Genomic DNA, 26,036 nt, shown 5'->3' on the forward strand with positions numbered 1-26,036 from the left:
ATGATTTATGTCGATGTTCAATGGCACAGTTCGCTTATTTTTGTTCACTAATTGATGTTCCATTGCACAGTTGCAAGGGAAAACAAATTAAAGAAAGTAATAAAGATCTAGATTGAATTATAATCCTCGACCCCTTTGGTCCATGTAAAAATAAAAGAGCGACAATGAGAATTGGAGCACGAATGTCGACTCTCCAAACAATAACAAGACTCGATTTATTTAAAGCATAAATCTTGCTTTCCGTCCTTTCGCCCATGTAAAAAATAAAAATAATGACGGACCTAATTCCTTCCCAAAACTTACTCCAATATTGAGACAGAAGATCTCTGGTAAAACGGAGCCTCTGCTAGAAAAGGGCAATTACGTAAAACACTACACAAGCTGATTATACTCCTGTATACTAGACAACACCTTTTTCTTTCGGTCTGTATTTAATTCGCAAACCCTTGTCCGGTTTTGTTCTGGGCGTCACACCTTGAGAATGTATACCAAGCCGGTTCTCAACGTTACCAAGAAGACTAATTTCTCCAAGAATTGATGCTTGAGTGGCCATTTTATCAGAGTTTCCAGGAGTTTCTGGTCCAGAAGCAAGTACTAATCTCACGTGGTCCGCAGATATAGCTTCCTTCCATCCTTCACAACAAACAACAGAAAATCAGGGAAAAAGGAAATTTTGCAAGTGCAAATTGTTAAGATGACGCGAGAAGGAATGGCGAAAACAGTAAAATTACGCGTACTCTGTGCAAGAAATTCTTTAGCTGTAATGCTGGAGAATGGTGCACGTTCTTGTTGAGGGGTTTCGCCTGAAAGTAGGCAGGTGTCCTTTCCAATGTCACAGTCATCGTCATCCTCTATTGAGTGTGATGGTACACATCTTTCACCGGATGAAAATCGATCATTCATACTCAATATACCACACATCACGCCTGGTTCCTCGCTACCACTCTCAACTGGAGAGGTACTTATAGCTTCACCTTTGGTGCCAGACTGGACACTATCTCCTTTAGTTAGTTCCTCCACCATAATATTCTTGTTGAGGATGGCATGCTCCATTCTAGGAGTGCCTATCGACTCATCTGGATGGCACTCATGTTTCCGTGAATCACAAACTTTTAGTGCGACAGAAATAGAACCAATCATCACCTCACTGTCAGTATCCTCTGTTTGGCAACTAATCTCTCCTGGCATCGCTGCTTTCAAGCTCTCCCCAGCATTATTTGGTTTAAATTTTCTGGTCCAAACTTTGTTCCCATTAACTAGAGCCTGGCCTTTGGTATGTCGGAGCTTTTGTGTAGCATCGGGTTTTAATGCTTGAAGATTTTTCCTAACGACAAAGCCATTCCGACCGGCCTTGTGTGATTTTGGAACCTGCCAGTTATTGATAGCAACATGCTGATGATCATTCACACCAGGTCCAATTGTCTGAAAATCATCTAGTATTATACGTTCAGTGTTAAAATCCAACTGTGCTTCAATATCTGTTTCTTCTTCTTTGCTACAAATCTGTAAGGAGTCTAAGTAGGACTGGATAAAATTGTCCGCATTTGGTGAAATTGAATTAGAATCAGATGGGGATGGAGTCACCGCAGATGCTTCAGCCAAAACTGGTCCATCTACTGCATCAACAGTCACATTCAAGTATCCATTCCCCTCGTACAAGTGTTCCTTATATTTTTGTTCCTTTTGACGAAGCTTTTTTTGTTTTTTCCTCTCCAAAAGCTCCGCTTGCCTATCAAAACCACAACCAGAATGAGTAAATACAGTTGTAATGCCATCAGCACTCAAAATAAGTCATGTCTCAGTTATGTAAATGAAGCGAAGTGAAATTTAAGATATGTTAAGGTCTTGCTGAATGACTCCAATACCAAAAGCACATCACGGCATATAGATTTTAAAAAAGACTCAATTGCTCGTGCTTTTTAACAAATAATACAAGCATCAATGATAGGAGAAAAGCTATGTTAATTTTAGAACGAATCCCACCTTGCCTCCTAGCCTTATACCTCATGCATAGTTAACCCCCTCGCACTCTTAAATCATTTTTCCTCCCCCAGATATATCAATACACACTTAACCCCTTATATTACTAATTGCACCAAATGTCCTCCCATATTATCAACTAACCTCCAATGTAGCTCATTTTTAAAATTAATTAAAAAACTAGATATTTGATTTTTTTAAAAAAATATTTAATATATATTAGATTCATTGACATTTTTGAATAAAAAACATGACTATAGCTACATCAGAATCTATAACTAAAAATATTTGATTAACTACAATTTTTTTAATGACGTCAATGAATAGAATAACTTGAAATGTATGAGGGGTACTTCAAAAAAACAATAATGGGGGTAAATTGAATCAATTAGTAATGCAACACAGTAGGACTCGAGAGGATTAATTGGATCAACACTTCTAACACTAAAAAAAAGAGGTAATACGGTTACAACCCCAACATCCAAGAAATTCTCCAATGTAGGAGGTAAATTCCAAGAACCGATTAATTATTAATTATACAATTTACCAAAGAAGCCCAAGAGAAACTATCTTAGTTTATATGTTTTTGGAAACATTTACATGACAAGACCAGCGACACAATACAGTACTCAAGACCAACTACATAGAACAAAGAAAAAACTGATTAGACATCATAGCCATCACATTCATTAAGTAATACCAATAATTAACAGCCAAAATCCAAATAACTATTTTCTGTCAAGTAGAGGAAAGGCACAAAATTATTAGCAGTAAAAGACATGCAATTAGAATGAAGGTTAACTCCAAAGGCATAACAATGCCACAACACATACATACATGTATAATATAGTAAAACACATACACAAATATCACATTACATGCATACACACACAATAGAAAGCGAGAGATGTAAGTACACAGTTTCATGCATAATTCATGTCAATTGCGCAATACCTTTTTTGAGCAGCTTCTTCCTCCTCGACAAGCAACTTGTGGCATCTCAAAGCCTCTGCATCTTTGTCCGCAACCCATGCTTTCACCTGGTTACAAAAGCATGAGCCATATATATTGTACATCATATTAAGTTACTCAAGAGACAAAACTGAGCCAGTAGACTAAGGTATGACTCTGTCCAATGGAAGGACAATATTCTTCAATAATAAACCACCAATCCACCTCCAAAAGAAGAAGAAAAGGGTTTATGATAGAATCCCTCATGGTTGGTCGGTATGTGGTTAGGCCCGTCACAGAAAATAGACATTTTAAGGATTCTGTTTCTGCTTTTCATGCAGTTATATTTGGGTTAGTTTTCCTTCAAAGATCCTCACAATTTCAAGTTCTTCAAGACAACCATTCAACCACAAAATTACTAGCTTTCAGAGTGCACATTGTGCGATAAACTAGAAGTCATTCAATGGTACCTAAACACAGTAACAAATGACGAAGGGATGGACGAAGAGTGAATACCAGCTGCAGTTCAAAGAGGAATCCAGTGCAAGCAACTAAATTCTTCAGCTCAAGGCTGTTTTTAGCCGCTTCTACATCAAAAACATATTTTTGCACAGAATCAGCGGTGCCAGCACATAAAAATGTTCTCTCGCTGGCATTATCAAGAATGCTGAACAACTCCTGTGAGGATATTGGCAGCCTGGGAGGCTTAGCATGAATAATGTCCTGAGAACGAAGTTTCACTAAGGAAAAAAATAACAAAAGAAAAAAAAATTGATAGCAGTGTAGAGAAGGCAGGGATGATTGAACAGGTGGCAGTATGGCGTAAAAATATGCCTCCTCACTCACCAATAATGCAGAGCCAGCTTTCACATAAACTGGCGGAAGAGTCCACAACCCTGGTTTGCGAAGAGAGGATGCCAAAGCCCTTACTATCGACGATCCGGGAATATCCTGAACAATGACATACTAGCTCAACCAGTGAATATTATAAGAAAGACCAATAATTCAACAAAAATAAAAGGAAGGATATCACACTATTAGATCATTTATTGGGAGACCATGTTATTCTTTAAATAATTCAAAGGGTTAGGACGGCAATAAAGTTTGCAATAATTTAAAGAAAAATTATATTTGCTCACAATGAAGACATTGAAACCATTCACAGATAGATAAAAACAACCTAAGGAAGAGAAGATCCCATATTTCAAACTCAATTTATGAAACCGGCTATTGAAATCCTTAGATAGTTGCCTAGTACTATTGTGCTTCTGGTATGATAGGCAAATCAATTGTGATGTTATCTTAACTATGACCCACAATCAAAATAACAGTGGAGCATCTAAATGCCTTAATTCTCATAAATTAAAGACGATGAAGGAATCTGAAGATCAAGATATTGACAATTTGAAGAAATTCAAGAAATGAAAAGATTATGCTTGGAAGTTTAAGCTATTTGATTAACGGGCCTGTTGAATTATTTGATTTAGTTGAAGGCCTATTTTGTTAGTTTATGAGCTTCAATCTTGTTTATTTCTTATACTTTTAAGTTTTCTTTCGTTGCAAGTTAAAGAGTTTCCTAGTTGTTTAAGATGTCCTTATTTAAAAGGTTTCCTTATTTAAATGGTTACTTAGATGTAGTATTGATTGTCTATAAATACTCTATTTCATTGTCAATAAATTAATAACCTTCTCATACAATTTGTGAGCTTTGCGCTCGTTTTTCGCTTACACGTGAAACACAAAAAAAAAAAGTTTATCAAAGTTTTCAACTTTGTGGCCTTCGTCGACTTATCGTTCTTAGGTTCTCAGAGACAAGTTCTTTGTAGCTTTATGGTTTGTGGCATGTTTCTTCTTATTGTTTTGGTTCCTACCTCGTTTATGGGCAACGGGTCAAAACACGTCATTGAAGCTAACTTTGAGTTCTTGATATTTTGTTACAATTTTGATATTGGGTTTCATCGGAGTTGTTTGGGTTCATATGTCTCGTAGGATATTGTGTTCATACACGTTGTTGTCGGTTCTCTATCACATCGTCAGTGATTTTTGACAACCTAAAAAACCGCATAATATTTCAACTATTTTCAGATTCACAAACACAGTCAACAGCAGCAATGAAACAGAACACAAAATGACATAATGAAACAGAGCACGACAGTGCACGCAGTCACATTTAGAAATGGTTTTAACTTCGAGGCACTTCCTGTTGAGTGTATCTATATCTATATATATACTAAAATGAGTGATATGGTGCTACGGAATATCCTAGAACTATCACAAATGCAACACTGCACACTGTCAAAGCACAAGGATCATAACATAATAATGGTAGAAATGAGAAAGAAAGATAATCAGGTAGACTTTGTATAAGAAGCTTGTAGATTCTGATCAACGTATAGAAAATTCATGAACACACAAATTATTTTCATTTCCCCGCGTAATTACAGGTAAAGAAGCCAAATGCTGTTTTCTCAGAATATACAAGACAAAATCCATCGACTTCCAAATCCCGTCAGTACTCAGCCAAGAAAAATTTCTATGAAAGGAGAAAGTATCAAAGTTCAACCCATTTCATAAAAGAATCTGTAGAAATGTAAGCCTGATATAATATCTACAAATCTACATGTTCCCAATTGGAAGAATATTTTTTACAAAATGAATAGTTCATCTTCGTGAAAGTTCTTTTCTTTTTTGGGATAACCCAGAATAAAAGTAGTCCAGCTAAAAGGTCCAGATCGTTCAACTACGAAGTCCAGGTTAGATTTTCTTACCATGTACAACATTGGCTTATCATCAAAGAAAGCAATTTTCTCAGCACGATGCAGACAGGCAGAAGCAGTCTATTAAACATAAGGTTGTACGTTGTGTAAAACAAACATAACAACACACATAGAAAAAGAATTTAGATTGCAATTACCTTTAGCATCACATCACTAAACGACACTATTTCCATGGACTCCTTGAGAGATAGCTGTGGAGATAACGTGAAATTATTTAAATAATGGTGAAATAAATAAGAAAAAAATGCAACAGGGGAAGGTAATCTATTACCTTATCCCAAAAAGCAGCCAATAAATCCCTATTTTTGTGAGATTCCTGCATAATGTGAAATCAAGAATAAGAAATATCTGAGAAACGAAAACTCGGAAAAATCAATTACATACTGTCTTCACCAACTTCGACATCTAAGGTTCACCACAATATGCTAGGAGAACGTAACACTAGGAAAATATGTGAATAATTAATACTATCACAAAAGATTAAAGGTCAAGAATTCATCAAAAAGGCTGCCCATATTCCACAATTTTTCATTAAATCTTGTAAAAATCATACAACCTTATCCACATTCAGAGACCGACGGTGTACACGAATGTGTCTCCTGAAGTTAATTGGCGAACAGAATTCTCGGGAACACTTCTCACACTTTTGCATCTGAACTTTCACAGGAGTAAGCAAGGGCCAACCAGGAAGATCTGCAAGAAAGTAGAAAGAGAGAATTAATAGCAAACTAGAGCAGCTGTTGATAACTTGATGATATCCAGTGATTTTTCATGGGTCGATAGCTTACAGGCTATAGAAACATAAGAGCATTACATCAAAATAGATAAGACTTAAATTATTTACCCACCTGGTTGATCTAAGGAATGAAGCAACTGAATCCACTGTACTGGGCTGTCCCCAGTTTTTGAAAAGGGAAGAATAGGTTCCTTTCCAACAGCTTGTCTGATGAAACTGTTAAGGGAATCATTCCCTTCATCTGGTTCCATTGCATTGAGACTTCCACTGGTGCAGAGATTTGCAACAGACATCTAAGATTCAACTACAATCAGATCATGCGGTGGCACTGCACGGATATAAGATTGCATGATCATACATGGAAGAGAGAGAAAAATTCATGGACTCACTTGAACAAAGAGAAGAGCATAGTGTCAATTGACTTAACCAAACAATGCAGCTATAATAAAAAATTCAAATTGCAGTGAGAATTATTTGATTTGTACAGCCAAACCCGTCATCTCATGAATAGGAGAAGGTCGAATTTGATTTTCAAGAGTCGTGTAAAATAAGGATTATAATAGCCCAATTAGTTGAATAGCTAATATCATAAAACAAGACTTCACTGAATGGACATACGCAGAGAAATAATGCAGTTGTAACATGAAGGAAAAGCTTGGGCAAAACAATCAAGAAAATCAAGTATCAAAGGTTTATATGGAAAAGCTAATACATTTTAACCCAGATGAAAATCAAGTCAAATTTTCTTTGTAGACAAGCACGAATTTTAATTGCCTCCGGAAGCAGTATGGGGATTAGATGGTGTGTAAGGGTACATCAAAGGATGTTAACGTTTTGAATATAGCTTCATCTTCTACAACGTGATAAACATTAATAACAGATAACCAGAAGTTTTCAACATAACTATTTTAAGTCTCACAACTGGCCATTGACCAATATAAAGTTTATGACATTCCTATAGCATATAGAAAATCATCTGAAAATAAAGAGGCCTTCTATGAGTGTGTTTAGATAGAAAAGGCGAATTAAAGAATTATTTTTAGAAAATTGTTTCTTCAGGCAAGTTGTTTAAAAAGCCTTTGTGTCCAACAAGAACTGATTCTGCTGCGTGAACACTTAAAAAAACAATGTTTAATAGAGTAATTTTGTAAGCTCGATGTTTTTACTAGCCCTATAGCTAAGAAATGTACTAACAAGTAGATGTGCACGTCTGCGCACACTCCACCCGGCAATAAATATTTAGTGAATCGCAAATATTAGGAATCAGATTTTCCCATTTGCACAAACACAACACAATCATATCCCCAGCCTATATAATCAGCAAATAAACAGTAGCCGAACCCCATGATCTTCTTTCCCCCTTGATCATCCCACCACCACAAAAGAAGTTCCCGATGATCCTAGCCACAATCTTATGTGTCAAGTAATTCGATGAAGTGAATCATTTTAACTAGGCTACACTCGAGCAAAATTCTACATAGAAAACCTAGAACCACAACATAAAACTTTCCCTTCAACGAAAGGTCAGAAAAGAAAACCATAAAAACAAATCCACTGCACACGCACAAACAATCTCATTGAACTCGGACAAATAAACGAGCAACGTACGGAACGATTCAGTTCAAGATTCATAACAAAATCAAATAGACAGATAAATAAACAATCAGCAATGACAAAATTGGCCGCGACCAAAAATGAAGGATAAAAATTAACAACATATGCTAGGGTTCATGAGATCACGTGATCTGTGATCCGCATGTAACCTACAGTTCATAAGAGTGAAAAGAATCACGTACCGGTCCAGTTAACTTACAGGAGGATCGCCGGCAACAGGTGAAAGGTTGCTTGTCAACTGAGACGTCGTCCTCGAATTTGTTGATATGAATCTATTACCTAAACGAGAGATGAAAGGAGTCGGCGAAGGTTTTTAGAGAGAGAAATGAAATGAGGTGGAAATGGGACATGAAATTAGGAGACTATATATATACATTCATGGACGAAACTGTGAAAAGTAGATACTAGACCAACCCTCTTTCTTTTTTCCCCCTAAGTTTAGTATTCTGGGACCAAACAGTTGAGTACATTAGTCAAGTGAAGATTGTATGTTGCATAGTTTTGAAACTATGTTTTGCTTGATGATGCACGGTGAAATGATTATTTAACTATATACCGATGTTTTGATTGATATATATAAACTATTTTAGCTAGATAAATCACATTGAACAATTCATATGTGATAATCATTTCATCATGTATCATCAACCAAAATATCGTTTATAATTAAAAAATTATATTGGATAGTATATTTTTTTTAATGAATATCAGTAAGTTGGCGAAGTGTTTTGGATTTTTTACTCCATTCTCAATTTACAATTTCTATCTATTCTAATATTTAGTTAGATAAACCACATTGAACAATTCATATGTGATAATCATTTCACCATACATCATCAATCAAAACATCGTTTATAATTAAAAAATTATATCGGATGGTATATTTTTTTAATGAATATCAATAAGTTGGTGAAGTCTTTTGGATTTTCTCCCTCGTTCTTACTTTCTTACCTTACAATTCCTATCTATTTTAATATTTATTTCAATTTCATTATGGATTCCCAAAAGGCTGGATTTTGATTATTATTCTACATAAAATACATATTCCAAAAATCTTTTGCTCGTGGCATAAATGATAAATCTACCCCGAAAGCCAAACGGTCCTCATGTATGCTTTTTTGAAATAAAATATTCCTGAAGATTTAAACGGGCCAGGTTCATTCTTTTATGGGTGCGCTTTTTTGTAAATGGGTTAAATATGAGCTTAGGCCCAGGAACACCAGACGGTTTGGCTCGGTCCATGTCAATCATTGGTTCGAAAATAAATATCCATGAATCTGGGGGCCAATTCAGTAATGTACATAAAAGAAAAGGGGAAACTCTGAATTTACGTTTGCTTAAATTCATTTCGTTTTCACAGTCAGAACATCTTCTTTCTCTGCTTGCAAAGATTTCAAGTCAAAGGTGATCTCACTCTCCGAAGATACCTAGATGTAACTATTTGCTGAATTTTCAATGGCTTATCGTTGATTTTTGCCGGAAGATGTTCACGTTTTCAGCGTTTTCTTTATCTTTCATGAGCGCGTGTTTTTTTAATTTATATCATTGTTGATTATGTGGTGAATTGATTCCAATTCTGTAGAAGTGTTTTTGTGTTTTTAAGATTTTCACCTCTCTCTTTTTTTCCTCTGGATTTCGTACTTTTTATGTGATTTCTTGCTTTTTCTCGCTCGTGATTATTTGTGAGTGAACGAGAATTGACTAAAATTTATTTTCTTTTCGTCTGCGGTTGAACGCGAATTATCTATAGGGTTTTTAAATTTAGTGATAAATTGCTGAAACGGTCTTAATGAGCTTATTTTCTTATAAAGAAAAGTAGAAAAGAAGGGAGGAATGTGCTAATTTGTGTGGTGTTTTTTTGGCAGTCTTGTGGATGTGTTGTCAATGTAAATTTTATTCTCCGAGACCCTATACTTTGGCATTATGCGTGCGACTTTGATTCTTTGCAGGAAATTCATGCGGCAGACATCGTGGGGATAAAAACTCCTGTTTTGTTTGCAGTTAGTGTTTTCCAGAAATCATGCCTATGGTTTCCAAAGGGACTAGTTGGATTTTAACTGAGCCTGATTGTTGGCCACTGTGTTTTTGAAGTTATTAGACTCGGGTTTCATAAATTGTTAGTTTATTTCCTAGATGGAGCCACTCTGGAAACTTGTTTATTTGCTGGAACTGCCTTCAATCATTCTACTAATCACCGCCGTAGCAGTGACATATGCCTCTGCTTCTAGAGCTCTAAGTTATGGAAAGGAAATGGAGCGAAACCGTGACCTATCAGAAGCTTCCATTACTTTGGACAGCTCTCAGGCTCTGATGATCCCAGTAGTGAGCTCTTGCAGCTTGCTTATTATGTTTTATTTGTTTTCCTCAGTCTCTCAAATTCTTACTGTTTTTACCACAGTTGCGTCAGCATCAGCCCTATACTTTTGCTTGTCACCATATGTTGCTCACATCAAGTCACAGTTCAGTTTGTCTGACCCACATGTATCCCAGTGCTGTTCCAAGCCACTCACCCGTATCCAAAGTCTTTTGTTGTTTATCTGCATTGCTTTAGTTATGGCATGGATTGTATCTGGGCACTGGATATTGAACAACATTTTGGGTATCTCTCTTTGCATTGCCTTTGTCAGCCATGTTCGACTTCCCAATATCAAGATATGTGCAATTCTTCTTTTTTGTCTGTTCTTGTATGATATATTCTGGGTTTTCTATTCTGAGAGAATTTTCGGTGCTAACGTCATGGTATCGGTTGCAACTCAACAAGCGTCTAATCCGGTACATACAGTGGCTGATAGTTTGAGTCTTCCGGGGCTACAGTTGATTACGAAAAAACTAGAGTTGCCTGTCAAGATTGTGTTCCCCAGAAATATGTTAGGCGGTGCAGCACCTGGGAACAATGCTTCCGAATATATGATGCTTGGTCTTGGAGACATGGTAAGATATGTTGTTTATATGTTCCTGGTGATTTAGATTTATAGCATCTGGTTGCTGGCGCGGCGCGGCTGGAGACTGTTTAAATGCTTTCAGATTTGAGTTAAGTGTGTTTTGGCTCACAGTGTGTGAGCTGGCTCTACATGTCCTGTGGTATCATGTAGTTAAAAATCATCTCGATCTTACCATAATTATGCTAATGTCTTTCTTTTGCATTATTTTAAAGTAATTTGGCTTTTCCATAGCCTCGTAGTCTCGTATTTTGTTCAAGTCCCTCTCCAGAAATGCAGAGCATATTAAGTCTGTTATTGCTGAGAGATGCTAAAAGTACAATGAACGTTTTAACCATTACTCACATCTTTATTTTTTAATATACCGGTCACCTTCACTGTACTTTGGCTCTGGAAGCATGAGTTTACAGCATCCTACTACTTTTTCCGGCATAATTTGTGTATTGCTTTTGTATACATTGCGTGACAATGATTTGAGCTCTTGCTATGTTTATTATTTTTGCAGGCTATTCCATCTATGCTTTTAGCTATGGTTCTCGGTTTTGATCATCGAAAAAGCAGGGATTCTGCCACTTCCTTCGATGTACAATCTTCAAAGGGTTTCAAGTACTTTCCACACGCACTTACTGGGTATGCCATTGGACTGGTAGCCGCACTAGCAGCTGGCATTTTGACTCGCTCACCTCAACCAGCTCTTTTATATCTGGTATGTACAGACACTGATTATTCTGACACTATACTGTTGACAGTTGAAACTAAGGTGAAATTCAAATTTTGAAACTGTATTAAGAGTTCCAACATTGCCTTTCGATTTAGACTTGAACTATTGTGCTTAGATATTATCCGACTTCGCTTTTCAATTCTTAGCAATTTTGCGACAAATGCAGGTGCCTTCCACCCTGGGACCCGTAATCATTCGCTCTTGGGTCAAGAAGGACCTGGCCGAACTGTGGGAGGGAAATTCGATAAATGTAGATGAGAAAGCCCATCTAACAGTGCCCTGATACTTACTTGTATTTGGCCTCGACCTGTCCGCCCTCGGGGATGTTGGAAACTCGGAAAATATAAATGGGTACGATTTGGTCCAACTTGATCTCAAATTGGAATATGATAAAACATCAACAAGTAGTATGGCATGTACTGAGGCCATCTGAGGAAATTTATATCGGGACAAGACTTGAATACTATTTTATGCTCTTTTGAAAGATAATTATAATGATTTGTTCACAGAAATCGCCCGCGATAATCTTCGTAATTGAAAGAAACCAATAGAATCGTCAAGGAGTAGAATCCTAGGACGTAACCTTCGAGCGATAGAATCCGACAAGTTATATTGTCAATTGTTTTAATGAGGGGTTCATCTTCCGGGACAACGTCACTAAAATATCAGGCAAAATGGAACGGTGAAGAAAAATAAACATATTTATATGAAATCGAAATTGATTTTAATTGAACATGACGGGAAGTAGATGTTAAAATTTAAATATTTATTTTCTTAAAAAATTATATCATTAGGTTTATTTTTTTTTTGGAAAAATGAAATCGTTTCATTAATCAAACCAGCAAGTCAAGGGAAGGAGAGGCCGAAGGAATAGCATAATTGCTTCTAAGAAATCGAAATTATAACGAGATTGAAAACTTCGATGAGCCAATTCATGTGCCGCTTTGTCAGCACTACGAGGAAATGATAGATTGGAAATTGATCTAAAGATTCGGCAATAGGTGCATCCATGTGCTAAGTTGTAAGCATTTTTTGGCTAGCTAGCTGATAAAACAAACTGGTTGACATGCCTTCTACTCAGGCAGATTTATAAGCGTAATGGTTCTACCATCATTTATAACTACTAGTGCGGACCAAGCGATGGTAAGAGAAATAGTCCTAAAAAATAAAATAAAAATCTAAAATACCAAAATATCCTTTTATATTTATTAAATTATCATATAAATCTATAATTTTTTAGAATTATTAAAATATTTCTTGATTTTTATCCAGACTTTCGAATTTTTTAATTCATACCACTCCTAGCATAAAATTTTTATTTAACAATAAATTTTAAAAATAACACCAATTTTTTTAATATGCATCGTATGCCGCCAAAATATGCTAGTTAAATATAAATACCTAATGATGGATAAATAGCATTACTCAAAAACTATGAAAAATAAAGATTTGTTTTATAAGTCGGAAATGCAAAATGATGGATAAATAGCATTACTCAAAAACTATGAAAAAGCATGATAACATCATCAAGATTTATCGCGGAAGATTCCAAAATAACCACAATTCTAAAGAATCGTTTATATTTTTTTTCCAGTTCCCCAACTAGCTTTTCTCTTGGTAATTGAAGAACCTGCCACAGGTATAATGAGGAAAATCGATAAGTTTCTTCCAAAAAACATAAGGATGAAGAGGTTACAAAATTTTACCTCTTTTGCCTGCTCTTGTTCATGTACGATTCTTAGCCGCACATTTAAAGCGGCATGGTACATTTCATCACGAATTTTTTCAAAAAGGGGTTGCTTATTTACTCTCCACAGCAATGTAGCATGTTTAGATCCATTCACTGAAACTTTCTGCAAAATATCAAAGTTAATTCAAAGCTTCCATTTCCAACATAAACATTATTTTCTCCCAAGCAAAATGTCACCAGTAAAAACTAATCCAGTGCATCTATAGTCCCTTTTATCATTTATGTATTATTTTTTCTTTCTGATTGAACCTTACATATCTGCAATCTCACCAGTCAACAATGTCATATATAACCGCATTCTCGAAGCACATCTGATAGGGACTGGTGTATTATGCATAGGTCACCTCACAGATTCGCCAGCAGCCAAGAGCAATTACCAAATAAAGTTTCATTATATATACATTCGTTTTGGTCGAATGTCTTTGACTATTATCTGTGAAACTTCACAAAATAATAATCCAGGACTTGATTCATGAATCAATTATATCAATGTCTAGCCTAAACATGAGGTGTACTCTAGAACATTGATAATGCAATTAAAGTTACCTCCATGTCCAAGAAATCATCCTTCCAAAGCTTGAATAAAGTCTTGAGTGTATCTTTCTTTTCAACAAATGTATCATCTGAAATCTACAAACGTTAATATATCAGATGCTCCACAAGAAACATTTCCTATTAATCAGCTTAAATCTAGTCATGTTTGGTATTCACCAGAATAGTTAAACAATTCAAATCTACCGTCATTTTTCCTTCCAACAAGACCATAAAATCGTTATTCTACTCTAATTCACAATCTATAACATGGAATGAAGTTTACTTCCCAAGTGGAAAAGGGTTTCAGAGATCATAATAACAAATTAATATTTTCCAGCAAAGCACACAAAAAAGAACATAAAGTTAGTGCTGAATCAGTGAAGACTGTTGAGCAGCCTCGAATCTAATTATAAAATACATGAGTTTACATCAAATGTCATAATAATCCAAATCTCTCAAGCTAAGTCAATGCTATAACAACTTGATCCAAGAAAAAAGGTCTCAAGTACAGAATATAGGTATCAGTTGCTACAAAATGAGAACAGCTTGTGAAAAATCACAGGCCAAAAAGGTCTGATAAGAGCAATCCACCTTTCAGAAACAGTTAAATGTTCCAAGTCGATGAATCAGTGCAGTGGAAAATTATTTTGACATTGAGTAACATCTCCAATGTAGAAATTAGCATGCCAAAAAAAAAGCGTCAAAATATTAGTCTATAGAGTTACCTTATCAGTCTCAAGAAGACGACCGGCTTTTGACAGTAATTTGAATATCCTGCATGCCTCCCTCCCATATCTCTTCAATATCACCGACTCCACCTATGTAAATATTGCAATTAATATTAATGCTGAATACATGAAAGAAGCCAAGAATATGGAGGAAAATTACAGACCTCTTCATTTTGAGCCTTTTCAGTGATGCCCTTCAAATCTGTTGAGATAACAAAAGGGTGAAGCCAGTGCATTAAAACCTAAGGGATAAACAACGGCTGATATGCAAACATTTGATGACTGCACCAGAAAGTAGCACAGAGAGTACGTCCATACCAATACTATAAGTTTCACCATCTGCTGATGAGCGTGTACATCCAAGCCGGGCAAGTGAAGCTCTAATACGATCAAAATCCATACCAATACCGCCATCCTTTTTAATAACCTCATCATAAATAGCATTTACTGATAGATTAGCTGAAAATTATATTCAGAGTGGTGAGAAATTACTAAGTGGAACACCAAGTTCAATCACACGGAGAAGAGATATCAAAAAACTAAACACCATCATGTGAAATATCACTGATCAATATTTAAAGTGGGCCTTCATAGTTCACACACACCAACTACAGAGTTCTAGATGCACAGTTGGAAAAATTAAAAAATAAAAGTTAATGGGACGCATGAGCCATGACAGAATAGTTTAACCTAAACACTTTATCCAAGAAACTCATGAGGAGTTGAGCAGTTGTCGAATTGAACCCAATTTTTTAGGCTTATCTATGGCGGAAATATAAGAGAGCATGTGTTAAGGGAATTTGTTATTCAGTATATTATTTTGCTAGGTGTTTTCTAGCTTGAGCTAGAGGCGAGTATAAATCTGAACAGATTGAAGCCAAGTTCACAACCACCTATCTTTTTGTGCTTTGGAAAATCAACCACCAGCACTACATAAACTGAATCATCTTCAGATCATTTTTTAGAAGAAACTTTAGTGATGGATCTCTAAAGGCACACTAGAGGCAAAAGGAAAGAGTCTCAACAGTCCAAAATGGTCCCACGGTGGATATAATTCCTCAGAGTAACTACCAAGCACTGATAAGGATGAGCAACAACGTTAGAATAAGTAGACTTGAGAATGAAAACTGGGGATTAATTACCTGATTCTTCAGCTTTCTGCCTGACAGTAGTGTATTTACTTAACTCCAAAGTTGCACTCAGCACAATCGAAGCATCATCATTCAGTCTTGTTTTTACGTACGAAATGAAAGTCTAAACCACATATGCAAAGAATCAAATACTAGAGAGAATATACATCACGATCTATTATTATTAGAGAAATACAATTCATAAAGCTTAGCAACATTTATCAAGTGTTGCATCCCTGATCAAATGAGACAATCGTATGCATCAGTCCAAGAAGTAACCATTACAACAAACCTTGTCCCTCAAACGTCGTACAAATTCTTCATAGTTCACACGCCAAATAATTTCTTTCTTTTCACCAGCACCCATCAAATCTTCATCAAGCACCATAGCCTCTTTTTTACGCTACTTAAGCAAAATATATATATATATATATATATATATATATCAAAACTCAATCAAAATTTTCATTAAACTCAATCAAAATTTTGAAAGAAATTTCAAAACAGGGTAGCACACAAACCTTCTTCCCAAGTGTCACTCTTGCATGCCTTTCTTCAATTTTTTCTTCAGAAGCACAGTCTATGTGCTCTAAGAATCTTAATGACTCCGTCGGAGCAGCTGCTTCCAAAACACTCTGCTCTACTGTCTGCACTTCTTCAGTCTGTCATTACAAAATAAGCACTAACTTGCCAGGAAAAGCTGCCAAATGGATCCGAGAAATATACAAACTAGTTCAGAATTAGCCACAACAATATCAAAAGTTGCCAAGGAGAAACTATACAGGAACAACCAACTGAGTATATTAGCGTTCTCAAACAAAAGAAATTACAACTGAAACTGTGCCTCAATCATCTGAACTAGTACTCAAAGATACTCTAAAACCTGCACAACACCAGTCAGAATTCCTATAAATTATATGTATGAGTTATCAACTAAGCTTTTCTGATGTGATCGTGAGAAACAAATTTCATCAATAAACTGTACAAGTTAAGAATAAAACCTACTTTTTTAATCAATCTCCCTAACAAAATAAAATAATAAACGAATTTGTGACAAGGATTAAAATTCATATACATTATATCGGCCAACTACAGCTTAGAGCTCTATTTTATTGCGTGAGGAAGAATTTCTCGGAATAACTAATTCGGAGGGGAAAATAAAACAGAATGATCAACATTTATTGAATTGTTTAGAATAATTGAGCAGTCCTACTACCTGTAAAAATATTCGAAGCAGAAATCATGAATTTTCTACTCATTGGCATTGCCTTATATTTCTGCTTAAGTGGAGCCTAAGTTACGACGTTGGAAATCACCCATAATTGTGAACAATTGGAGGAAGAGATTGCTTCCTCCATATTTGTACAAGTGAAACTATATTATTAGTAAACTGACCAGTCCGCAAACGATTACCTTGCCTTTCCTGGCACCACGTTTATTCGCAAGAGATTTGTCATCAGAAGGTGGCGCAAGAAATGGCTCAGGGTTAGGACATCGTTCAATAAATCTAAAATTCAGAAGCTTGTTGAAGCTTTCTTTTACAACCATAACATCAGACTCTCCTGCTACAATAGTTTAGAGAAAAAGTGATGATGTTATTAAGTGCTTAACAAGATGTTTTCTGACAAGTAAATAGATAGATTATTTAAAAAGTTTCAAAAGCAAGGGTTCTGATTTATTTAACTTATGGCGAACCCTACATTTCTATCACATCAGATTGAGATATGAGGTTTGCCTAAAGCCTTTGCCAGGGAGTACATATGTCTAAAGAAACTCGATTGAGGTTGAATACAACATATCAACGATGTCGATGTTTCTATTATAACTCAACAATGCACATAAACAAAGTAGGTCAGCATTTTTTAAGACTTGTAGGCCTGCATTTAGCATCAAGGAATTAGAATCATTTTATCTTGAATCAGGACAATGATTTTATTCATACAATCACGTAGAGTGGGTGTGGCATGTCATATATTTGTGTAAAAAGGTGGACCAAAAATAAACACCTGAACCACTCTAGTTAGGATCTGTAATCAAATTGTTCACGGGATTGGGAAATCAAATTGAAGCATGCTTATAGTGTAACGAAATTATATATTTTATTCTAATTCAGGGCCTAAATCCCTCACCACCTATCTAACTTTAGAATTGCAAAGATGCCAAAAAGCACCCAGAATCACCTGTCACCAACAACTCTCTAAACAAATGCAGAGAGCCGGTAATCAACAATTTCAAAAATTATTATCAAACTATTTTCAGATTGCAGAATCTGAAGTGGTCACCCATTAATTGCAACAATGAATCAATCAGATAATACAAGAGCTAATCAGTCATAAAAATAAACATCAACTATTTATAATACATGATTTACCCGTGGTTTGCTCATTCCTCTCGATTATTCGATTAAGAGAAAGTCTTCCATGCTGAATCAACCCATGAAAAATTTTTAGGCACTGTATTGAAAAGAACTTAATCGATAGCTCCAGAAACCAACTTCAACACCAGAAGGCACAAGTGCAACAACAAATTAACCAGCAAAACAAATTATCAATAAACAATTCTCACATCACTTCCAAGCTCCTCCGATACAATTTGAATAAATTTACGAGCCCTCGACTTGTGAATAATGTTGTCAAACAAGGCAATATACTGTGTCACACTCTTCGGGGCCTCATCATTCTTCGGGGCCTCATCATAAGCACCTAAAAATTTAAAAGAATTGAAACATTACTTGACCCTAAAGAATTTTTTAACAATCAATCACAACTAACAAGAATGAAAAACTTGATCCCCAACATACCATTGTTTTAATATTCAAAACAATGCCACCGAAATCCGGGAGAGGACCAATAATCTCCCTCAAACAAGAGAAAATTAATTTTTTTAAAAAAAAGAAAGTTCAAAAAACTACTTCAATCAATGAGAATTCGATTTGAAATAATTGCCACTTCTACCTTCCCGCTGGGTTGAAAAGGGTTGGACACAATTTTGGTTGAATAAAACGCGCAAGCAGTTTACGACACTCTCCTTGCTTAGCTCCGTGAATCGGATAATCTGAGCTAGGGTTAGGGTTCCTCGGCGCAATAAACAGTCGCATACTTTCTGCAACGCCAAAAAATTACAGAAAACGTAAAATTAGAATAGGAAACAGAGCGGGGAGAAGGAAAGTGAGTGGACAATCAAATAGGAGCGGCAACCGAGCATTGTTCTCCGTAAGAAGAAGATATTATGTGAGTCGCTAGTAAAATTCCATGCTGCGACACCATTGCAGCCCAGGGTTCCAGCGCTTGCAAGGACGATGAATTTGTGTTACTTAAACCCCATTTTGCGTGAATTTATACTAAAATAATACACAGCACGCAACGTACAATATTTTTTATAATCATTTGAGTGATTTATTATACTGTAATTTTGATATATAAATTAAAAAATAATTTTTAAAATAAAAAAATAAAAAAATGACTCAAATAAGAATTGAACCTAAAACCTTAACCCTAATAAACAATAGCTCTATCCACTAAACTATATATATTTTACATTAAAATTTTAACATTTTATTAATATATATAATTATTAAAACAGACACACCAAAGTTAGTTATTCTAAGTGTTTCAAACTTAATAAAATAATATAGATAGTGTTTGTCTCGAAAATTTGCGAGTGTGCCAGGCACGTGTTCGTGCCAAATGTGAATTAATCTGACTCCGTTTACCAAGCGTTGCGAATCTCGATTCGACCGTTAGTTATAATTCCTTCGAAATGGCTCCAAAAATAAGAACGTGGAGTGGCGAATATAATGAACTTAAAGGGGAAATTCATAAACAACATCAACATTTGTTATGCCATTATAAATTCGAACAAAGTTTTTACAAGAAACTTGAACAAACATTCTGAAATCTATGGAAGGCGATTGGTGGAAATAAAAATATACGACCAAATATATGAGAGCAAAGTTGCAGAGAAGTTGCTGTATATTTTTTGTGAATTTGTTGGGGACCTCTTTCTGATTATTCTTTTTGCTTTTGTTACATTCCGCACAGCAGTTTTCCCTTCCCCCATCACTCCACGTTCTTCCACGTCAGGCACTGGCAGCAACTGATATCACGTTGATTCATTGGGTCAACTGCAATTTCACTTGGGCCGAATTTTGGGCTTCTTTGAGTTCTGGACATAACAATTGGCTTTCATCTGTTGAATTTGTTTTGGGCTTCTGAAATATTAGGCACAACAATTGCTCCCCGTAGCCAATTTGGCCCATGGGCCAATTTGGCTAATTATATGTTTAGCCCACTTTGGCCCATATTCAAAAATTGGGGCTCATATTCAAAACTTGATATGAAGATCACATTCTATGTCACGGCATCCTTCAGAATTCTTTAATAACAATCCCTAACGTGAAATTCTTATTTTATACTCCTTTCATTCTCCCTTCAAATAGACAAGCACAAACCCACATCAATCCTCAAAATTTGGCCTTCACATAAACAAAATTTGATTCCCTCATCGTGTTCTCACTTCACAGTTATCAATTATTCGATATTTGCCACCGGATCGTGGAGTCACGTGGACACCATTCAACTTTCAAGTAAATTTCCACCCTCAAACTCCTTTGCATTAAGCCATTTCATCTCAAAAGAGCAGGTAGATTTCTACAATTTTTCTATTTCTTCATGACACAAATGCTTTAGGACTTCACCTGCTTTCTTGATCATGCACTCAAGGTGTTTGATACATTGTCTGAGCTTTCGATCTTCCACGATCTTTGTTGGCCATTATATGTGATCATTGCGCCTTATGCTTTTTGTTGTTGTCTAGAGAACTTGTCTGCATTTATTTTCATGTACCTTCATTCAAGTATACAAGGTATCTACTTGCCTTGATCTCGACTTCACTTCAAAGAGAACCAATATCTTGTTTGTTTGATGTCACTTGTTCAAAAGCCATTACTTGGTTGTCAACTGAAGATGATCTCTTGGCCACTTTACACAAGTGTATTGATTTATTTTTCTTTACTTGCAGGAATGGTTAGTGATCCTCCGTCTCCTAGCGCAAATCCATCGAGCCAACTCTGATATTCCTTTGGCTGTTAAGACCATCTTTGTCCCTAATTCTGCTGAAGATTCCAACATGGTATCAATCCAAGTCTTGATTTTCCTACAGTTATTCCCCTATTTCAGCTTTCCAAGATTCTAGGTCCACGTGTTCAGAACCATTGATACAGCTTGGAAGCTTCAAGACCAACAATGGGAATACACACTGAAGGAGGCTGAACAAGTTCGAACACATTGTCATTCCAAATGGGAGAGATTTGTTCAGATTGGATATTCCTTGAGCTTTTGCTATTATTGCCTTTGCACAGACTCGAGATGATTCTCATTTTTATTCTGATTTCTGCTGTCTCTTTTTGTTTGCCATAATTTGACGGATGTCCTTCTGATTTGTAACTCTGGAAAGTGGCTCGAAAGCCAAACTTTATTTGGGAAACATGTTGTTATTACCATATACATGCTGCTTGAGATTTGTTTTCATCCATTTGGATTTTGGCATTTCACATTTACAAGGGAAACTCTGCCAAAATTTTCTAAAACTAAACAAACGGCAAAAAACCTGTTTTCTTTAACATTGATGCAAACATGGCGGGTCAACACTGCTTGTTACCAACCAACTGTTAAACAATATTTTTCTAACAATACTCCTCAAGGTTTCGAGATATGCCATAAACGAACTTCACTTTTTATCAATTTGGCCAACCAACACAACAAATATTCCTCTCAAAATACATCAACTACATCGGATTTCATGAGCAATGATTTTATTTATTCACAATGCTCCATCACTATTTGCAAACAAGTTCAGCGGGGAATGGCTTAAAAGCCTATTCCTCGCATATTACAGAAACTTTCTACGAGTCAATATCTCAAAATTAGCCAAAGTGGCTATCCAGCCTACTTTGTACAATACTTTTCATCTATTACATCTTTATAAAACATCCGTCTCCGGCTGTCGATCTTTCATCTGAGCCGGAGCTAAAATTAAATCCTCCATTTGTAACTCTTCTTCCTTGCTACCTCCATATTCCTCCTCAAATATTTTCTTTTCTTTGAATGATTCCTCCACCTTAGATTTGCACTCAACAGCTTTTTCTCTCAACAAACGTCGTTTTTGGGTCCGAGAAAGCGGTTTTGGGAACTTTGGATGCTCCACCCGTTTCCATACACCATTGGGAATTGCTCTGAGAGGAATAACAAAACGAGATTTTCTTTCATATCTATTATCGGTGTCTAGAGGTGGTGGCCTCTGTATTAGCTTCTGGAATGACTGTCGGTCACTCCTTCCCTCGCCATTCATTGACCCATGAAATGAAACCTTTCCGAGGTGCTGGTTCTCCGGCCTTTTGGCCATGGATCCCCTACTGTACCTCATATTCCTCCCACTATAATACATATCATCTCCACTGTGACAGCGGCCTTTTCCATGAAAAGTTTCTGTTTTCTTCTCCCTAACCTCAAACATCATTTTTCGAGGCACCCAACACTTCTTTATAGTAATTCCTGGCCTAATGGACTTGTCCCTATTTCCACTCCTTCTCCTCTCATTGATCAAGAAGGGCTATCGGGGAAAAAGGATCTTCATCCACTATCATTGCTTCCTTTTCTCGGGGAATTTCAGGATACCCTTGTTTATTCTTTCCTGCAAGACATTCTTGAAAGCCCAACAAGCATTAGTATTATGGTTGAAGGAATTGTGGTACTTACAGTAATCTCTTCCTTTCAATTCCTCCCTAGTGGGCAGCTTGTGGTCTGAGGGGAATGTTATAAACTTCTCCTTCACCAAGTGATTGAAAATTTCCTCCGTCTTTGATGCATCAAAAGTATAGGGTGTTTGCACTGGAGAAATGTTTTTCTTGGAAAGTTCTTCACTTTTACGTTTCAAGAAAGGGACAATCCGTGATCCGGAGTTTGCTACTTCTGCCAATGCAACTTCCTCCACTTCCTGAAAATAAGAGCCTACTGTAGACTTTCTTTTATGACTCTCCTCTCGTAACAATTCCTCATACTCTGATACCTTGGCAGCAAGTTCATAAAAATCACGGAATTCCATCCCTTGGAACTTCTTTCTAAGTTCAAAATCGAGTCCTCGCTGTGCCATCTTCACGTATTCTGATTCAGGGAGGAAAACTCGGCATCTGCTCCTCACCTTCTTGAACTTACAAATGAAATCATCGGCAGATTCCCCCGGGTTTTGGACCACCCTTGACAGTTCCGCTATACTAATCTCAGGTACTGTCCGGAAGAATTGTGTATGGAATTGACGTTCCGTATCGTGCCAAGTCATAATAGAATTTCGAGGTAATGTTGCATACCATGTGAAAGCAGTACTGGTCAGGGAATTGGGGAACAAACGTAACTTGTAATTAGAAAAGCTCTCCAAATTTGCCAATTCCCCACACTGAATTGTAAACCTTGCCACATGTTCCACGCTGGATTGACCGTCTTCCCCGGAGTATAACGTGAAGTCTGGAATGCGGTATCCTCTTGGGTAAGGGTTTTCATTATCCACAATATCAGGTTACGGTTTGTGGAATTCTGGTCGGTTGATTGGCCTCACTCCTGGGCCATACAACTCCTGAATCACATCACGTACCATCTCAAAATCCAACGCTAGAGTTTGTCTTAAATGGTGAGGAGGATAGATTGCCCCCCGAGTGTTATTCCCCGAACCTGGCGCTGAATATCCACGCATTCCCCCATCAACATACACCCCTGGATGTAAGTTAGGAGACGTCACAGAGAACACGTTACTAGCCATTTGTTTGCTGTTGCTGCAGTTTTGGAATTTCAACCCCAATTCCTCATCCTTTTTGTGTGGAGGAGTGTATCTCCCTTCCCTGGCAGATTCAGGAATTCGTGCTTCCCCCAAGCGGCGACCTTCACCTGCCTGAGAAACTCCTGATCCTTGGCCTTGATCTTTCAGCAGCTTGACGTCATTCTCTTGAAGTTTATCACTCTCTGGTATAACCACTTCGCCTTTTGCAGACTTTCTCCATTCCTTCATTTCTGCCACAAATTCCATCATGACAGTAGCGAAAGTTTGAGTCATTTCCTTGAGATCGCTTCAGATATTTTTCTCCATGGCCAACATGAAGTTCGGCGAAGACCCATCACCACTAGAAACAGCAATTCCTTCCTTCATAGTCTCTTCCTCGAACTGGTGTACGAGCCTTTCAACCGTTCTTCTTTCTGCATCAGTTTCTGAAACTCTTCTTGTGAGCGATGACCTTTCCCCAATGATGGAGGAATTCCTTCACTCTTCTCAGTACGCTTTGGAGGCATTGGGTCCCACCGGGCGTGCCAACTTGTTTGTCTCGAAAATTTGTGGGCATGCCAGGCACGTGTTCGTGCCAAATGTGAATTAATCTGACTCCGTTTACCAAGCGTTGCGAATCTCGATTCGACCGTTAGTTATAATTCCTTCGAAATGGATCCAAAAATAAGAACGTGAAGTAGCGAATAAAATGAACTTAAAGGGGGGATTCATAAACAATATCAACATTTGTTATGCCATTATAAATTCGAACAAAGTTTTTACAAGAAACTTGAACAAACATTCTGAAATCTATGGAAGGCGATTGGAGGAAATAAAAATATACGACCAAATATATGAGAGCAAAGTTGCAGAGAAATTGCTGTAAATTTTTTGTGAATTTGTTGGGGACCTCTTTCTGATTATTCTTTTTGCTTTTGTTACATTCCGCACAGCAGTTTTCCCTTCCCCCATCACTCCACGTTCTTCCACGTCGGGCACTGGCAGCAACTGATATCACGTTGATTCATTGGGCCAACTGCAATTTCACTTGGGCCGAAATTTGGGCTTCTTTGAGTTCTGGACATAACAATTGGCTTTCATCTGTTGAATTTGTTTTGGGCTTCTGAAATATTAGGCACAACAGATAGTATAGACTATATAAAGTAACAGTTTTGGTAAATTGAAAAAAAAAATCAAATAAAAAAAAATAAGTGGGTCTCTTAGAGACGGTATCACGAATCTTTATCTGTAAAACGGGTCAACTCTACCGATATTCACAATAAAAAATAACACCCTTAGCATAAAAAATAATATTTTTTCATGGATGACCAAAATAAGATATTCGTCTCACAAATACAATCCGTGAGACCGTCTCATACAAGTTTTTGACAAAAAATACCACGAGACTGTGAGGTTATTATGCAGTGTTATTTATCAATAACGAGTAAACACGAAGTGTGTTTATAAATTAAATTTTATTTATATATAATAATTTTTCATATATAATTTAATGAGATTATATTAAATTTTATTTAAAACACCATAACTCGGCTAAGCAGGCTAAAGGGCTACAACATGAATTTATTTTTCCTGGTTAAACTCGAACCTTGTGTTTATCATTTCCTGGTTCATCTTTTTACCTTATGTTCTAACCAAAGACTCTTATATTACATTAAATTCCAAAAATTTAAATAGATCTTTTATTATCTCAATTTGATCTCAAGAACAAATAAATATAAAACATGTCATAGTAAGGTAATAATTTAGCACGAATGATTTAGCCTGTCATTCAGGCTCAACTTATGAAAATAAAAAAATTTAAAACAGTAAATAAAAACAGAAAATAAAATAGTGAGAACTTACAAAGTTGTTACAAGAACTTCAAACTTTTATTGATATACTTTAGAAGTGTTTTTACAAGAGAGAATAGAGAGGGGAGCAAACTATACATAATAATTTTTCATATATAATTTAATGAGATTATATTAAATTTTATTTAAATTTACTTTTTAAGTTTCTAATTTATTATATTTTTTTAATCACGATTAATTTTATTTATATATAATAATTTTTCATATATAATTTAATTTCATATATAATTTAATGAGATTATATTAAATTTTATTTAAAATTACTTTTTAAGTTTCTAATTTATTATATTTTTTAAATCACGAATATATGGATTCAAGGGCAATGAACCTGTGAGTCTCATCGTCACTTGGGTAAGCCCACAAACCACCCCACAATGCATGGGGTTGGGCATGGTTGACTAGATAAGTAGATGGACAGGCTTGTATTGGGCTTTAATTGTCATGGGTTTCCGAACCGATCCAGCCCATGTTCATCTTCAACTTAACAAGATTTGTCCTT

At 36.2% G+C, this 26,036-nt stretch overlaps 3 protein-coding genes across 10 annotated transcripts; 1 reads left to right on the forward strand and 2 right to left on the reverse strand.

The window, feature by feature from the left end:
* Positions 1-92: 92 nt before the first annotated feature.
* On the reverse strand, positions 93-8,414 carry LOC142532710 (uncharacterized). Of its 3 annotated transcripts, none has more exons than XM_075639090.1 (10): positions 8,241-8,414; positions 6,557-6,737; positions 6,265-6,401; positions 5,980-6,024; positions 5,846-5,899; positions 3,778-3,882; positions 3,448-3,654; positions 2,935-3,020; positions 738-1,729; positions 93-633 (listed from the first exon to the last, which is right to left on the reverse strand). In XM_075639090.1, the coding sequence occupies exons 2-10, from the start codon at positions 6,735-6,737 to the stop codon at positions 401-403; spliced, it is 2,040 nt and encodes a 679-aa protein (XP_075495205.1). In that variant the 5' UTR covers positions 8,241-8,414; the 3' UTR covers positions 93-400. The 3 variants fall into 3 exon arrangements, with proteins under 3 accessions (XP_075495205.1, XP_075495203.1, XP_075495202.1); XM_075639088.1 differs by having other exon boundaries at positions 6,557-6,772; positions 8,258-8,413; XM_075639087.1 differs by having other exon boundaries at positions 6,557-6,772; positions 8,241-8,413.
* A 931-nt stretch (positions 8,415-9,345) lies between these two features.
* Positions 9,346-12,007, forward strand: LOC142533220 (signal peptide peptidase-like 1). Of its 2 annotated transcripts, none has more exons than XM_075639904.1 (4): positions 9,346-9,462; positions 10,008-10,989; positions 11,503-11,703; positions 11,885-12,007. In XM_075639904.1, the coding sequence occupies exons 2-4, from the start codon at positions 10,192-10,194 to the stop codon at positions 11,999-12,001; spliced, it is 1,116 nt and encodes a 371-aa protein (XP_075496019.1). In that variant the 5' UTR covers positions 9,346-9,462; positions 10,008-10,191; the 3' UTR covers positions 12,002-12,007. The 2 variants fall into 2 exon arrangements, with proteins under 2 accessions (XP_075496019.1, XP_075496020.1); XM_075639905.1 differs by having other exon boundaries at positions 9,409-9,491.
* Positions 12,008-13,155: 1,148 nt separating this feature from the next.
* LOC142532676 (uncharacterized) lies at positions 13,156-19,194 on the reverse strand. Of its 5 annotated transcripts, none has more exons than XR_012816593.1 (14): positions 19,058-19,194; positions 18,815-18,962; positions 18,426-18,562; positions 18,232-18,313; positions 17,274-17,425; positions 16,382-16,522; positions 16,153-16,263; positions 15,873-15,984; positions 15,049-15,189; positions 14,895-14,932; positions 14,728-14,820; positions 14,015-14,091; positions 13,425-13,571; positions 13,156-13,348 (listed from the first exon to the last, which is right to left on the reverse strand). XR_012816593.1 is itself a non-coding variant. In XM_075639030.1 (14 exons), exons 1-14 carry the CDS (start codon positions 19,124-19,126, stop codon positions 13,214-13,216), a joined length of 1,587 nt encoding a protein of 528 aa, XP_075495145.1. In that variant the 5' UTR covers positions 19,127-19,194; the 3' UTR covers positions 13,156-13,213. The 5 variants fall into 5 exon arrangements, 4 of the variants coding, with proteins under 4 accessions (XP_075495145.1, XP_075495144.1, XP_075495147.1 ...); XM_075639030.1 differs by having other exon boundaries at positions 14,015-14,098; positions 17,274-17,422; XM_075639029.1 differs by having other exon boundaries at positions 14,015-14,098.
* Between the last annotated feature and the right edge of the window lie 6,842 nt (positions 19,195-26,036).

The sequence above is a fragment of the Primulina tabacum genome, chromosome 18, assembly GCF_025594145.1.
Source record: "Primulina tabacum isolate GXHZ01 chromosome 18, ASM2559414v2, whole genome shotgun sequence".
Lineage (NCBI taxonomy): Eukaryota > Viridiplantae > Streptophyta > Magnoliopsida > Lamiales > Gesneriaceae > Primulina > Primulina tabacum.

What these genes read in the sequence shown, in the direction of transcription:
- LOC142532710 (XM_075639090.1), bottom strand. Translation starts at nt 6,737, where the DNA reads ATGTCTGTTGCAAATCTCTGCACCAGTGGAAGTCTCAATGCAATGGAA. An exon ending in GGTCTCTGAATGTGGATAAG is followed by an intron (nt 6,025 to 6,264) that starts GTTGTATGATTT and finishes CACATTATGCAG; the next exon opens with GAATCTCACAAAAATAGGGA. An exon ending in TCCTCTTTGAACTGCAGCTG is followed by an intron (nt 3,021 to 3,447) that starts GTATTCACTCTT and finishes TTTTGTAACCAG; the next exon opens with GTGAAAGCATGGGTTGCGGA.
- LOC142533220 (XM_075639904.1), top strand. Translation starts at nt 10,192, where the DNA reads ATGGAGCCACTCTGGAAACTTGTTTATTTGCTGGAACTGCCTTCAATC. An exon ending in TGCTTGGTCTTGGAGACATG is followed by an intron (nt 10,990 to 11,502) that starts GTAAGATATGTT and finishes TTATTTTTGCAG; the next exon opens with GCTATTCCATCTATGCTTTT. An exon ending in AACCAGCTCTTTTATATCTG is followed by an intron (nt 11,704 to 11,884) that starts GTATGTACAGAC and finishes CGACAAATGCAG; the next exon opens with GTGCCTTCCACCCTGGGACC.
- LOC142532676 (XM_075639029.1), bottom strand. Translation starts at nt 19,126, where the DNA reads ATGGTGTCGCAGCATGGAATTTTACTAGCGACTCACATAATATCTTCT. An exon ending in CTTACGGAGAACAATGCTCG is followed by an intron (nt 18,963 to 19,057) that starts GTTGCCGCTCCT and finishes TTGGCGTTGCAG; the next exon opens with AAAGTATGCGACTGTTTATT. An exon ending in TACGACGTTTGAGGGACAAG is followed by an intron (nt 15,985 to 16,152) that starts GTTTGTTGTAAT and finishes TATGTGGTTTAG; the next exon opens with ACTTTCATTTCGTACGTAAA.